The 15,794-nt window shown below is 32.7% G+C and overlaps 1 protein-coding gene across 1 annotated transcript in view; it reads right to left on the reverse strand.

Annotated features, from left to right (window-relative positions):
• The window catches only part of HBS1L (HBS1 like translational GTPase), a 76,293-nt gene that overhangs the window by 10,666 nt on the left and 49,833 nt on the right, over positions 1–15,794 (reverse strand). The window contains exons 6-13 of the mRNA XM_063097239.1: positions 14,289–14,545; positions 13,667–13,832; positions 10,860–10,977; positions 8,049–8,195; positions 6,265–6,339; positions 5,598–5,715; positions 5,147–5,215; positions 2,425–2,529 (exon numbers count right to left, since the gene is read on the reverse strand). Coding sequence (XP_062953309.1) covers positions 2,425–2,529; positions 5,147–5,215; positions 5,598–5,715; positions 6,265–6,339; positions 8,049–8,195; positions 10,860–10,977; positions 13,667–13,832; positions 14,289–14,545 — 1,055 coding nt within the window. The remainder of the gene's footprint in view (positions 1–2,424; positions 2,530–5,146; positions 5,216–5,597; positions 5,716–6,264; positions 6,340–8,048; positions 8,196–10,859; positions 10,978–13,666; positions 13,833–14,288; positions 14,546–15,794) is intronic.

Consider the following 15,794-nt stretch of genomic DNA (forward strand, 5'->3'; position numbering starts at 1 on the left):
TTTTTAAATTAAATTTTAATGAAGAGAATGTGTAGGCTAACAACTGTGTAATAGTACTTGACTAACATTTTTAGTTAAATTATAATTTATCCATACTTTTCTAAAAATACTCATTTTTTCCCATGTAGCATACTCTTAGGGGACAGTTTCTGAATTTGGGGGAGTTCAAGGAGCACTTCAAGACCTCTCAGACAACCTACAGTTTTATGCAAACTTTCATGTATGTGTACATCTGTGTGAATATGAGAAGAGAGGGCAAAACTTTCAAGTATCAAAGAGACTCTTGACTCAAAAAATGTTAACAAGGCCCGGCCTGTGGCTCACTTGGGAGAGTGTGTTGCTGATAACACCAAGGCGGCAGGTTCAGATCCCTAATATAGGGATGGCTGGTTAGCTTACTTGGGAGAGTGTGGTGCTGACAATACCAAGTCAAGGGTTAAGACCCCCTTACCGGTCATCTTTTAAAAAAATTTTTGTTTTTAAATGTTAACAATTACGGTATTAAGGAATGTTTGTTAAATATCAGCTAATTAAATTTAATTTTTAAATGTGAATTTAAAACGACCATATATGATTTTTGGTATGAAATATGAAATTGAAAACAGGAGCTAGCTTCTTACGTACAACACAGATTGCCTTTGGCTTAAGATTCCGAAGAGCTTTCATACTACAAGTAAAATTAACAATATAAAGTTTCACAAAGGTAATTATATTATCTGGTTCTTCTTTCCCCCAGTCATGTGACATTGTCCCACATATGATATTTATCTTCCTAAGAACTTTTCTCACTGGACAAACATTTATAAAAAGATGATCTTTTTTAATAGTCCATGGGCTTGATATGTTATGAAGTAATCTGGAATTTGTATTTGTTGGAAGCAGATTCAGCCTTTTGGGACACTACTGGTTAAAGAGCCACAGTAGCACCTAAAGTGTTCAGACAGAACAGTGCACTCAACAATTAAGTAAATTAAGCAAAAGCAATAGTGTTAGAAATCAAAGACTGAGAACATCTCAGTTGTTGGAAGAGTGGCAATCAAGAAGTAGGGAGGTTCTCCCTGGTACTTCTTCTGATAAGACTTCTCTTTTAAGATCCACTGATGAAAGATAATGTTCGTAGTTTCTCTGTGGGGAAGGGATATAGAAGAGAGAGGTAAAGAATGTGAGACTTTCAGAGGTTATAAATAAGGATTTTAGACATCACAAGGGAGCCAATTTTAAGGTCTGTGATAATTTTAGGATCATGGTTTGAATTCATGGCTGATTATAAAAAAATTCTTTTTCTCTGAAAAACTTAAATATATAAAAAAAATTAGTATTTCAAAAGTACTGTATCTCTTGACCACTTTAAAACAGCAAAAATGGTGAGCTGTGCTTGCAAACACTAGATCTATGGAAAACAGCATTATTTTTAAAGTGTATGTTACTTTTTACAGATATTCATTAGTTTCTTATATTCTTCAAGACATCTGTTTTTAAAATGAGCAAATTAATTCAAACAAAATGAACATTCAAACTTATAAACCAGTCAGCTACAACTCTGTATATAAACTATAAATTAAGAGCAACGGGGAAAAATACTAAAATTCAAAAAATTTTAACATTCCCAATAGGTTATATACTTCAGCTTAAATTTGTTACAAATACTACTACTTTATAGTATAAAACAGATCTTCAATTTTACATTGAAATCAGAGGCTTAGGTGGAAGCCTTACCTTAAGGTAAGTATAGAGTTATAAACTTTAAGTCAGAATTTGGAAAAAAATAGCATGTATGCATGTAAGTGTAAATGATTAGAAGACAGAAATAGTTATCAGCCATCATGATATTACACATAGTAGCAATACGCTTATTAGATCCATGTGCAGAAGCAGTGACTGGCAATTTAAACCAGCTCAGTTTCTCTTTTCAACATTAGGTCTTCCTGCATTTGCATCTTACTTTCTACTTAGGTCTTCCCATAAAATACATATATATTTTTGCTAGAAACATGATCAAAGCTGTTAACTTACAGTTATTCTGAAATACACATTTCAAGACAACAGACTGTAGCATTCTGCTTTGCCACTGACTAGTTAGTATCAGGTTAGGTTTAGATTTAATTTCTGCTACAGAATACAATTTTAAATGTATCTGTCTGGTAGCTACACATCTGGTTAAATCCTAACCAAGCTTCTCGAATCAGTGTCAAAAAATACTACCACAGTTAGAATGTTTTATGTACATATATACACACACAGTCACAACAGAAAAAAATCGTTTAATGTTTTCACATTTTAATCTTCAACAGTTAGTATCATTTTGACAGTCAGTTACAATTTCAGTAAGAGGTTTCTTACTTTGGAGTTATAACTAAACTACTTTTAAAAATCTGCTATCTCAACTGAAGGCTTATTTAGCAAAAACATCTTGCAGATGAATACCTTTTGCAGTACAAGTTTCATTAGGAGGCATTGCAAGTAGACGGTCACCAGTCTGGATATAACCAGCTTCAATTTTACCAGTTACACAAAATCCAGATCCTTGATCTACAAAACATGCCAAAATTTCATGATTTACATATAGCAATGTTATCTGATGATTAATACTGTTAACTATATTTAGATCCCAAGTAGTTATATTAAACTAGTAGTTCAATGGACATAAAGTAATGATCACTTCAGAATTTTTAACAACTCTACTAAATATATTATACCACACTCTACTATTTTTTCTCGCAAATAAAAAAAAAGCAGAGGGTCATTCCTTTCTCAAATATTTATCGAATGATTACTAAATACCAGGCACCATACTAAACTCTGGGGACAGAGAGATGAAAATACACGTCCCTATCCATAAAAGTTTACATTAGTGAAGAAAAAGACAAAAACAATTACATTGTCCTTACACAAATGCTATTTAAAACACAAGTATACAATGGAAACAGAAACAGGTACACCAAAGAATCCATGACAGAGAGAACACACACTTAATCTAGATACTTTGAAGGAGAAAAAATAGAAGTTTACCAGGCAACTTGTGTATATGGGTAGGGGAAGAAAGAAGACTTGCTGCCCCAGGAAACTGCTTGTGCAAAGGCATAACCAAACGTAGATGTGCTGGATGTGCTAAGAGCCATGTGTCATTTATGGGTGCAGGGGGGTGGGATACAATATGGAATAGTGAAGGAAAGGCAAGACTTGAGGCAACAGAGGCAGGCAAGAGAGAAGTAATAAAGGAGCCTCATAAATCACACTTAGGGTTTGAATTTCATCCTGCAGTTAAGTAATGGAAAGATAGTGAAGAATTGTAAACCAGAGAAGTGACATGATATTTTTGTGTTCAAATGGAGGCTGACAGAAATGCACACTGACTACAAAAAAGGGAATAAATTCAAGAATTTGGGAATAAGGAAGACAAGTTTGGAGTGATAAGGTACGTGAAGGATAATGACAACAAGGGAGAAATCTGAAATAATGATGCATTAACTGTGAGACAAAATATTAAGGAACAAGATCCATCTTAGCACTGGTGAATTTAAAGTGTCTATGAGAATACAAGTGTAAAGCTGCATTCCAAGAAGCGCCCATCACACCAAATTCCACAAGAATGATACCCCCAAAGAGCACAGTCCCAGGGGAAATGCCCAGTAGCAGGCACTCTGTGTCTGGAGATGGGAGAACAGGTTTGGGTTGGAGATACAAATATGGCAAGCATCAAGATGCAGGAGGCAGAGAAACTCAAGGATGTCGGTTCAAAAGGAGCATGTAGAGTAAGAAGAAGACTGAGGCAAAAGAATACCACTTAAGACACAGAAAATGAGGAGCCCACAGAGAAGATCTGGAGAGGTCAGAGAAAATAGGTTAACAGAAAAAAGTGGGTCACAGAAACCAAAGGACAAAAGTTTCAAGGTGGATGTGGCTACCAGAATCAGAAGTAATGCCAAATTTAAGTAAGATACGAGACAGAATTGAAAGTGTGTATTGACTTTGGTAACCAACAGGTCATTTGGTGACCTCAGTTAGAACACATTGAGGGGAGCAGTATAAGCAGAAGCCAAGAAGCAGCCTGAAGACAGAACAGGAGATAAGAACATAGAGTTAGTAAACACTGTTAAATTAAAAGAAAGCAACCAACCCTAGTATTTTTATTAGGTAATGAGCATTTTGGAAGCCATTACCATATTTCTTCTACTACTAGAACACTGGAAGCTAATAATGATAATGATAAATTTCAATTTCATTGCATGATTTTTTTCAAAGCACCTACATTCATTCATTTCTTATTCACTTATTAAACATGTATTTTGTACCAGGCACTGGGGCTAGGTCCTGCAGATATAAGAGAGGCATTACTTGCCCTTGAGTTCACAATCTAGGTGAACAGACAGCACAAAAACAATAATAATACTGCATGAAAAATGCAATAATAAGGGGTACAGAGAATACAGAGGGACGCTTTGGGGTATGTGAGTGCCTGAGCATGCCAGTTATCAATTTATTGCCACTCAGTTCCAAATTAACTCTTCACTGGTCTGTGATAATGGAGATTTGGGAGGACAACAGACATCTTTACAGCACTGATTATTCCGATATATAAATGTTACATCCTTTTATTTATTGAGATCTTTTATTCTATTTCCATTTTTTAGTTTCTGTATAGGGTCTTGTACATATGAAGTTAGATATATTCTCAGGTATTTAATGCAGCACCTTATCCAACGAAGTCTGAACCTCTTCTAAGTTTGTCCATCCTCAGCCCTAGATTACCATATAGAATTTCCTTATATCTTATAGTTACTCTTATATCACAGTTAATACCCTATGTGGTTAAGAAACAGTAAACAATTCACTTAGGTTGGAGGATATGCAAACTAAAGGGATCTAATGGGAAAGAAAACCATGAGGTTAGAAAAATAAAAGGTAAGGTTTTCTTATGCCTGCAAGATGAGTACAAGATGAAGAACGGTGAGTAAACTGAAGGTGCTTCCTTGGCCGCGGAGCTAAGTGACTAGAACTGCGCATTTTAAGATTAATTTGATCCTTACATTGGCATGGAGAAGGGAGAATCTGGAGACAATATAATAACTAAGTCCAAGAAAGAAAGTCAGGAGAGAATGGAAAGGAAGGGGCCATAATGAAGAAGCACTGTAGAGGTAGCGCTTACCTTTGAAAACATCAGACACACATAATCTAAAAGGCTTGTCAATAGATCGTTGAGGAGGCTTGAAGGAATCTGGAAAAAATGGCAAAGAGCAAGGTTTGATTTAAAACATAATTTCTGACTTATTCCAATGAACCCATTATAGTCCTACTTCTAGAAAATTACTTTTTATAAATGATAGTAGTAAACTGACTGTCATTCATATAATACCTTGCAGTTTATAGAATGTATTCTCACACGTTATCTTATTTAATTTCAGCAAGTCTATGAGATAAGTAGGGCAGGCACTTAGCCCCATTAATCGAGGAAAATTGAGTATTAGTTTAAATATTGCACGACTTCAAAATAGGTAAGCTAGCTCTTCTGACTACAAACCCTATACTTTTTCAAACACATTACTGTCTCCCTTAAAGAACTCTATAATGCATTAAAATTAGAATGACAGTATACTTACCAATTTGTTCTAATAAACATAATCCTTTATACCATTTTGTGAGTTCACTTGACTGAGATCTTGTGATTAGATTTTCACCACTGAGACCACTTGTAGGGATAAAAGCTACATCACTCTCCTATTAAGAAGATTGAATGTATGAAACTTAATACGTTGTTTAAAAAAAAAATTAAAAGGTTCACCATTACCATAACTACACCAATTCTGCAAAAGCAACAACAATGTACTTTTTAAAAAAGTAATAGAAATCACAGAACTACATCCCCATTTTCAACGTTTTTGATTTTGTAAGCAAATTGCAAATTGCACTCAAGCATTTTTACCTGATGACACAAGCATGTTACAGATTTTTGCTAGAGAAATTCTTGTCTATCAGTTTCCACATTCCTCTGTTGCCTCCCTAAACCTATACTATCTGATTAAATAGGTGGGAAAAAGTCTTTTATTTATATAAAATCCAAGCCAAATATTAAACATATGCACAATTTTCTAAGGTGAAGTAATCCCGAGAGTATATTATCTACATGATACCATGAGAAAATAAATGCAAAAAAAAATCAAAAATTAAAAATATTTAACAGGAATATCAGAATATTAGATTTTATTCTCCCACATCAGTAAGATGACTTTAGGAAAGTAATACCAAATGAATTTAAAATTACCTTACCTTAAAACCTGCTTGCTTAAGAAAGTGCCCAAGTTTTCCAGTAATCTCTTGAAACCTTTCTTGTTGCCAATTAACCTGATAAAGATCCAATTTATTTTTAAAACTATCAGTACATGACATATAAAATTTAAATTTCCACAATAAAATGTAAATAATCAAGACTATATAAAATAAAAATTTTTAAATCTGTTAAATATGAAATCTATTAAAACAAAAACTCAATATTAGATCTATTCATATAACCTAGAAATAACTTTTCCTAAACCAGTCTCCAATACATTTAGAATTTTTATATATGCTAAAAGTGATTTCAAATTTGGAAAGAAAAAATTAATAATTAATTAAATTGTGCTTGGACCAACTGTTAAACTACTGACATCCCTCTGAAACCAAGCAGACTAAAAAAGTATATGTAATATAACAATATGCATGCTGTAGTCCCTACGGGTAAGTGTAACAATATGTGCACCTTACGTGGAAATGCATGCCAAGTAAAATGGATTAATGGATGGACACAGCAGTAGACAGACAAAAAAATGTGATCAAGCAGGTAGCAGAATCTTAAGTAATGGGCATAATATGGGTGTTTACTATAAAATTCCTTCAATTTTTCTTTATATTTGAAAATTTTCATACTAAAATGCCAGGGAAAAATTAAAAGTATATGTAATAGTGATACCACAAAGAACACAGAAAATGTAGGTAAATATTTATCTGACCACAAGGTATGAAAATCCCTAAGCATTTTTTAAAAAGGTCAAAAGGAAATATTTATAAATTTGAGTATATGTCCAAAACTTATCATAAACAAAATTAAAAGTAAAATAACAAATTGGGAAAAACATCTAAAAGAGAAGATAAAGGGATAATACCTTTAATAAGAATAGTAGGCTTACAAATTGATAAGAAAAAAAAATGAACAAATTATATAAATAATTCCCAAAGGAAAAAAACAAATGTTTAATGTACAAAATACATGTAAATATTATTAACATTCATAGTACAGTGAATTTTAAAAAAGGAAATACAATGTTTTATATATCAAATTGGAAAATATTTTTTTTTAATAACAGCAGTGTTGATGAGTTTGGGAAAGTAAATATACCATATGTGCCAAGAATAACTAACTAGAACTATTCTCAAAGGCATTTTGATCATGTTCAGCAAGTCTTAAAAGGCATATGCCCTTAGGCCCAGAAACAGCCATAGATAAACCATTTCTAAGCAGGCACACACACACACACGCACAACTGGAAATGTTCAAAAGTAAGGGACTGTTTGAATAAATTATGTCTTTAAAATAGAATAGAATAATTTTATCCAAGAATTATTAGTTGCTTGGAGACATGCACAAGAATACTGTCAGTTTTTTTTTTAAAAAGCAGAGAACAAAACAGATTATAACCTAATGTTGTAAAGAAAAGATTTTTATCCATAAAAATAAGTTGGAACCATGTATAAAATGAAATGTAAGTACTTTTAGAGGGAAAGAGTTGGAAATAAAGGTTATTTCTGGTTTTTATACTTTCATTCTACAACAAACATGCATTATTTTATAATTAAAATAATTTTTAAGTTTTAAAAATTCATTTTGAAAATAAAAAGACATCTACTTGTTTTAAAATGTCTTGTTGACTTAACAAGTCAGGATAATGAATTTATTTTTAAAAATGCAGCAACTTGACTAATAAAATGTATACTAGTAACATCTTAAGTCATTTATATTGGGCAGAATGCTATCTTAATTAGCATCTAAAAATAATTCTCACGAAGCCCTTAAATACCTGATCCATTTTATTGACTGCAACTGCAAGCTGTGTCACCCCGAGAGAACGGACCAAGAGGCCATGCTCTCGGGTTTGTCCTCCAGTCTCAAATCCAGCTTCAAACTCTCCCCTGCTGGCATCTACAACTAAAACAGCTACATCCGCCTAAGGAAGAAAAAATAATCAATACTAGAAATAATGTCACAACATTTTAATTCAAATGGCAGCTTATTCAATTAATTGTACTGATAATCACTTTCTCTCCAGGGTCCTGTTACATATTCCATGCACATCATTACGTGCTCCAGCCTCTGGTCAGAACAGAGTGCACATAGCTTTTCTCTTTATTGCTTCCTCATGATACTCTATGTTTGCACTGTTCAGTTATTAAAGAATTTCACACATATTATCACATATGATCCTCACCATAATGGGAAATAAAATGGGCATCTTGTAAGTCAAGAATTTATCACATACTACATACTTTGCTCTTAACAGAACTTTATTATTTAAATTAGAAGTATCATCCATATGCTTTGTCTGGTGGGGCCAATTCATACTGTCATCGCTATTTCTTTTTCCTTTCATTCTTACCCAAGTAGTCCTGCTTTACTTCTAGTCTTAAGTGCAGTATTCATTTTCAATCCTTCATGACTTATAATGCTGAACTCTAATTTCTTCAATGAGATCCAGTTCTTTTGATCGAGGATTCTTAGTACAAACTGGAGCAATCAATTTGAAAATTGGCTTTTTCACTCACGCTTGCAGTCACTATCATGTCTCATACATCAGGCAAATTGTCTAATCTCTCTGAGTTATCAATTTACCAACTTCACAGAAATACTGGGACGGTAAATATAGTTTATATAAAGCATCCAGCCCTGAGCTTGCAAATCCTGGGCTCAATAATTATAGATCTCTTTCTCCTCAGCTTTTGCTGATAACTGTAAAATTATACTTGCCTTCTTAGATTAAAATTTGAAATTCATTAAATTGATATTAAGATGTCTAAGGCTGTAAGTGTTCTATCTAACCTTCATTCCTATTACCATCTTCCAAAAATTACTAGGCAATTTCTCTATCAATATTCTTTCTATGTAATAGCTCTTGTCCTTGGGAACTCAAATGCCTACACATTTTCAAGGAGGCCTTGCACAGTCAAGCAGTATAAAGCGATCTCTCCTCGTAATGTAAACTGTGTACATTCTTCCTGTACTGCATTTGTTAGAGTTTTCATCTTTACATGTCTTATCTTCCTACACTGTAATTTCCTTGAGGAAAGGCAGCACGCCCTGTATGCTTCTTTGTGTCCCCAAACTCTACCACAGTATTTTGCACATAGTATTAACTTACGTAATGTCTTCGAGTTTTATTTCTTTATAGTGGATTTCAATTAGATAATCTCTAAAACCTTTCCTACCTTAACTGCATAAGGAGTTTGGAATAAATTATCTCTATGATAACTCTGGAGTCAAAGGTTCTAGAATTCAAAAACATAGTTTTACTATAACTGCCTATTCAGGTGTTTGTCTCTTGCATTAAACTGTCAAAATGTGCTCTGTAGTCACTGAATTCCCCACTCTGCCTACCACAGTGCTTAGCACATAGCAGGCATCCAATAAGTATTCACTGAATGAAAAAAAAAAAATACCCACACACATATATGAAGGCACTTCAAAAAGTTTTATAGAAAAAGAGAATTAAAAGATAATAAGAATATTTCCATGAACTTTTTAAAGTACTCTCACATATACACATAGATACATACATATAGGGATATAAAAAGAAATTAAAACTATACTGTATCCTTTGGTAATTGCAATAAGAAGTATACTTTAATTTAAAATGGGGATAATATATGCCTCATTATAAGGATTATATATTATGGTATATATATACATAATATTATATATATAAGGACTGTATTTAAACTAAATGCATACAAAACACCAAGTATAATGTCTGGTCCATATTAGGTACTTGATCAACAGTGATAATTATTATATTTCAATCTTTTATCACATTCAGTCCATGAGTCTTAAATTAATATTATAAAATTATACATCAACTTTCTAAAACAGAATTAAGTTCTCATTTATCTTCAAATATATTCTAATTTATTCATACAATATCCTTTTTAGGTTGACCTTTTTAATGAGTGAAACCTTGAAAATGGCCAATTCATTGAAATCACACTTTTGCCACATAACAGAGCCAAATTTTTTAACTCTTCATGTTTTCCAATAATCATCCATTATGAAAGAAATCAATGTCCCATGTATGTAGTGTTATTTTCACTGTTTTAATTAAAGTTATATATCTTTGATTTTTTCAGTATTCTTATTAAGAATCACGTAAGTTTATAAATTGCAAGTACTTGTTAATCCCATAAAGAAAGTAAATAAAACACTGGGGGGGAGAACCCCCAAGCTTCATTACTTCTGTATAAATTAGCTCTTTAAAAAGATACAAGACTTGAATAAAAATAGAGTAAGAAAGCAGATCTTGAAATATTCACTCCAACTTATCAATAAATAAAATATAAAGCTATGCCTTTTTTCAAGTACTTTACCATTATTTTTACTATAAAGAAATTCATAGCTTTTATACATATGCTTCTTTGTAATAAATTAGAAAAAGTTTCATAAAGTACAGATAAAGACATCTTAAAAATATAATATTCCTCTATTTTTTAAAAACTTTTTAAAACTTTTAAAAGTTAAAATTTTAATTTTAAATATTTTAAAAGTTAAAATCCTAGAACTGTAAATCAGCATCAGGAAATTTTACATACAATCAGTGTCCTATAGTTAAGGAAATATCTGGTACCTGGGCTGCTCCTGTTATCATATTTGGTATGAAATCCTTATGGCCTGGAGCATCCATTAATGTAATAACTTTGGTTGTGGTTTCAAACTTTGTCATACCAACATCCATTGTTACTCCCCTTAAACAAAACATAAAATGGTTAGAATGTACTATATAATCAGGTACTATATAAATAATGGTTAGAGTGTACTATATAAATAAATAATGTACTATATATAAGCATAAAATGGTTAGAATGTACTATATAAATGGTTAGAATGTGCTTTGGATTAAGTTATTTAATAATAAGCTAAATGACAATCTAAATTCTTAAGTGATAATGGGAATTTTATTATATAGACCATTATTTTGAATAATTAAGCTCTCAATTGGGGCTTAAATTTTTGCTGTAATAGAGTTACAACCATGTGGCTTTAAAACAAGGTTGAGGACGCAGCAAGAACCTAATCAAAATGATAGTTATTTCCCACTACCTTACTTTTTAAAATAAGAAACAGTGTAAAATGTGAATAAAGAAAAATATATGGGGACATCTCTAGATAGGGGAAAGATAAATATTGCACATAAGAAAAGATAAAATGAAAAATGACTGGAATGTAGAGGTAGTTTTTTTCATGTTCTATGTTTATGCTTCACTAATTCTAGAAATAAACATACATTTTTCATTTGCAAAGTCGGTCGGTAGGTTACAAATTTAGAAAAAAGGAGCTAACAAAGGAGATGCCCAATTTTTTTAAAAATTGAGAGAAATGAATAAGAGTTTGCTTTGTACCTCATTTCATCCTTCTGGAGACCAACATAGCGCCTCTGTTCAGCCACAGAAATGTAGATTCATATTATAAGAAAGCCCAGGGAAGGTCTATAAGGGCACTAGTCATTCTAGACCTCAAAAATTTAGAAGGAGAAAACATGTGGCCAATAAACTAAGTTTGCCCCAGCATCACAGAAAATAATGAATAATAGCACACACTCCTTTTTACTACCAAGAGTCCCAATAATTATAATAAACTATAGGTTGGTTCACCATAGTGGTAAAGTAACTGTAGGTCTCAGTCAAGCCATTCGTGTTTAATCTAAAACTATGGGTCATTTGAGTTTGCCAAGCTGATGCTTAATTCTCTAATAATCCCCAAATAATCTAGGGACCACAGGGGCCTTCAGAATAGTAATGACCAAAAATTTATTCTAAACTCTTCCTAGACTGCTTTAACTCACATATACTCTTTTGATGCAGATTTGGTCTAGATTTGTAACCCTAAGGGTATGAAAATGTCACTCAGTTTATTAACTTCTGTTCCTCAACATCTCAGAAGAACAAAGGACTTACAAATATTTAACATGTTGGGGCAAGCAACATATTATATTTTTAAAATGCTATTAACAAACATATAGTGGTAAATTAATACTCCCATTATGTACCTGGAAGCTTCTGTTACCTACAGAATGAAGGAGTATTCTAAAAATCATATCAAGCTGAGCAATAGAGAACGAGCAGCAGCAAAATTTTTATAGCTACTCAGCAGATATATTATCAACAAAACTAAAATGAGGGATCACTATAGGAACCGAATAGATTATTAGCTCACTTGCCAGCCCAACTCACATACTAAGTAAATTCAAACAATTCATTCTAACTCAAACTACCATTCTCAATCTCTTTACCTACTTACTAGATGACACAAAGAAAACTAAAAAGCCATATACTTAAGCAGTCTGCTTATTAAGCTAGTAGGCAGAAATTATTTAGGCTTCTAATATTGATATCATACACAATTCCACTGTTCTCCAAAAATAGAGAACTGTCCAGCTCATTTTTTTTACTAGAATGGAAAACAGATTTATGACACTATACAGAATTAAAACAATATCTACAAGGGAAAAAAAAACACTATAATATAAATTCCTATTTATCAGAAGAGCTAAGGAATATTGTGACCTGCTTCATTGAGAATCACTTTATACCTTGTAATGTAAACTATCCAAGACTGCAAGAAAATAAACATACACAGGACTTCTCAGGTCTTTAGAGTTATTATTTTGACACAATTGCTATATCTGCCATTTCACTTAATTATTAAGGTGTCCTTTGGCTCTCCCATCCCTAACAGCCCTAACATGATATATATTGCCACTCTAAAAAGACTTCAAAAGAAATAATATTCTTTGGTCAGAGGTATATGAGTAGCTGCATTCTCCTGCTAGAATCCACCCCCAGATTAGCACTGAACACAGTAAGAGAGACAGAAGGAGTAACTGACATACCATCCATATGGTAGAATATAGGTTTAATTATTTGTTTGTTGACTCTGTCTCATAAAAATATACTATATGAGTATAAAGTATAAAAATGAATTAAGTCTGGTAATTCGGATTTACTGGTCATTTTGAGTCCAGACAGAAGAGAGTTTACTACAGAGTTACCATTTTTTTATAACCTGATATAAAATTAAGAATCTTACTCATAATATTAATTCAAAATCAAGACAATTTTACATATACTTAGGCAAGTGAAAACTGAAACTTCTCCCATACTTAGCTTAGGGTTTTTATTGCTTCTTTCTGTGTGGTTTTTATTTTGTTTTTGATAAACATTCTTTTAATCTATTCTCAGAGAACTAGGAAGATTTTAAAAGTATATAAGTTGCAATGAAAAATACAATAAAAATATTTCCCTGATAATGAAAAGTTTTCTAAAAATAAGTCTCTGAAGTATTTTATGGTATGTTTCATATATTCAACACATATTACATACTTATTTTTAAAGACTGTATCGTTTCAAACTGAAAATTTTGAAATATAGTGACTACCTTTCCCTTTCTTCACCCGTCTCATCCAGGACCCATGCATATGCAAACGAAGCCTTGCCAGCCTTTTTAGACTCTTGTTCATACTTATGCATAGTTCTTTTGTTTACATTACCCAGAAGATAAAGCATATGGCCCATCAGAGTACTTTTCCCAGCATCAACATGACCTAAGGAAAATTGATTCAGGATTAATACTAGGTACATTTCCAGATGTTGTTCACATTGAGGCATTGCATGAATGTGTAATTCAATAGTTCATGTCAGTGTTTAGAGTCATAAACACCAATTTTTATCAAACATCAGTTAAAAAATCTAAATGGAGAAAAAAAAAGAGTATGTCTCTTTACAAACGGGGAAATTTCCCCGATTTTTGGAAATTAAAACTATCAACAAGACATGCCATTTTCAAAATGCTCATGAAATGAAAATGGCACAACCAAGTCTGATGACCGTGGTAACTTGGCATTATTTCACCCAGGGTGACTAGAAAGCATTATGATGAAATGTCTCCTTGCTTTACGGCCATTATACCCATACAGAAACTCAGAGTTTCCATGCTGCCACTAGAAAGCTGTCGGCTGAAGTACGGTTGACCGACAGTCCAGAGGAAGAAAGGGAATTACCAATGACCACTAAGTTGAGGAGCTGCTTTCCTCCTTGCCGCTTCTCCAGTTCCGCTTTCACGTCTATTTGCTGCCTCAGCTTGCCAGACTTTTTCACTGGTGTTAGTGTTGAACTCTGCTCTTCTGATGCTTGACTAATGTGGGATGGAACAGCTGATCTAGAAACGGTCTCAAGAACATCAGGAGTAATGCTGGTATCTTCACTTGGAGGACCTTTTTGAGGTGTGTGGAAACTATGACCATTTTCAAAAGTTACTCTGCGGAAAGCAGATAGGAAAAAAGTGTTTTAAACCAACTGGACTGATGCTCTATAATGTTAAAGGATACAGAAGTTCTCTCTTTGTAATCCCTTACACTCCAGACCAAAAATGATCTCTGCTAAGTCGCTAAAATCTGTTAAGATGGAAATAAGTCACTAGACCCAAACCACACAAATACAGACTTGGAAGATCCCAGGAGAAAAACACCAAAAATTAAGATAAGAAGAAAATATCCTGTAAAATAACTGAAATTTAAAATCTAAGCCCATAGCCTCAGTCATATAATCAATCCTACCAAAATAAATGGCATAAAGGACATATTTTGTAAAAATGGCACCAAATGTGTGCCTGGAGATAAATTAGTATTAAAAACTAGTTTCACCCCTAACTTGTCCTTGCAACAGGAAAGACTTAAAATCTTTTCTGTCCAAAGACTAACCTTAAGGGAGACATCTTTAAATGTTTATAGTTTTTAATATTTTGACAAAACGAGCGTAATTCATTAATTTGACAAACACTTGATTTACTAAAATCTACAACATATAGTAGGTACTGATATTGAGAAGAAAAGAAGATATAGAAATAAAAAAGTTAGCTACCACTCCCAAAAGCATACAATCTAATGAGGGATTCAGATAAAGTAGAAACAAGACCACCTAACTTAATTTACTCTCTCCTTGACAATGAAGCCTCCAAAAGGAAACACTTACCTTAGGTCTTTATCAGCTCTTTGACTACTCTCTGTAGAAACTAGTACCAGTGCTATCCCACATAACAGTTATAAAGAATATGACCTAATCAACCAGATATGCCTTACATTTCCTCTGATAACTATAGATAAGTAGAATTAGGACAAAGAGCAGGTTAAATTGCAAGTTATTAAGAATGAAGACAATTACATCGAAATCAATGTGGAGCTATCAGAGAAGTACATACAAAAAGCAGTTTATAATAATCACTTAAAATTGCAGTATAATGTAAATGTACAAGAAAAATAGGTTATTTTCTTCTTGCCCACTGTAACAAAAAAACAGATTAGTTTTCCCTTCTCAGGGCATTTTTATATGCTTCATGTTAATTCTTTATCCTATGCCTCAGGAAAAGAGTCATGTTCCTTAAATTTCCAACTTTATTAAAAAACCCTATATCCATTCTCATTTTATTTTGCTTTTTCAAATCTCCACCAACCAATTTAGGTGTTCACTTTTTAGCACTGCTTAGACAAATTAACTTCATCTTGAACCAC

This window comes from Cynocephalus volans, chromosome 5 (genome assembly GCF_027409185.1).
Source record: "Cynocephalus volans isolate mCynVol1 chromosome 5, mCynVol1.pri, whole genome shotgun sequence".
NCBI lineage: Eukaryota > Metazoa > Chordata > Mammalia > Dermoptera > Cynocephalidae > Cynocephalus > Cynocephalus volans.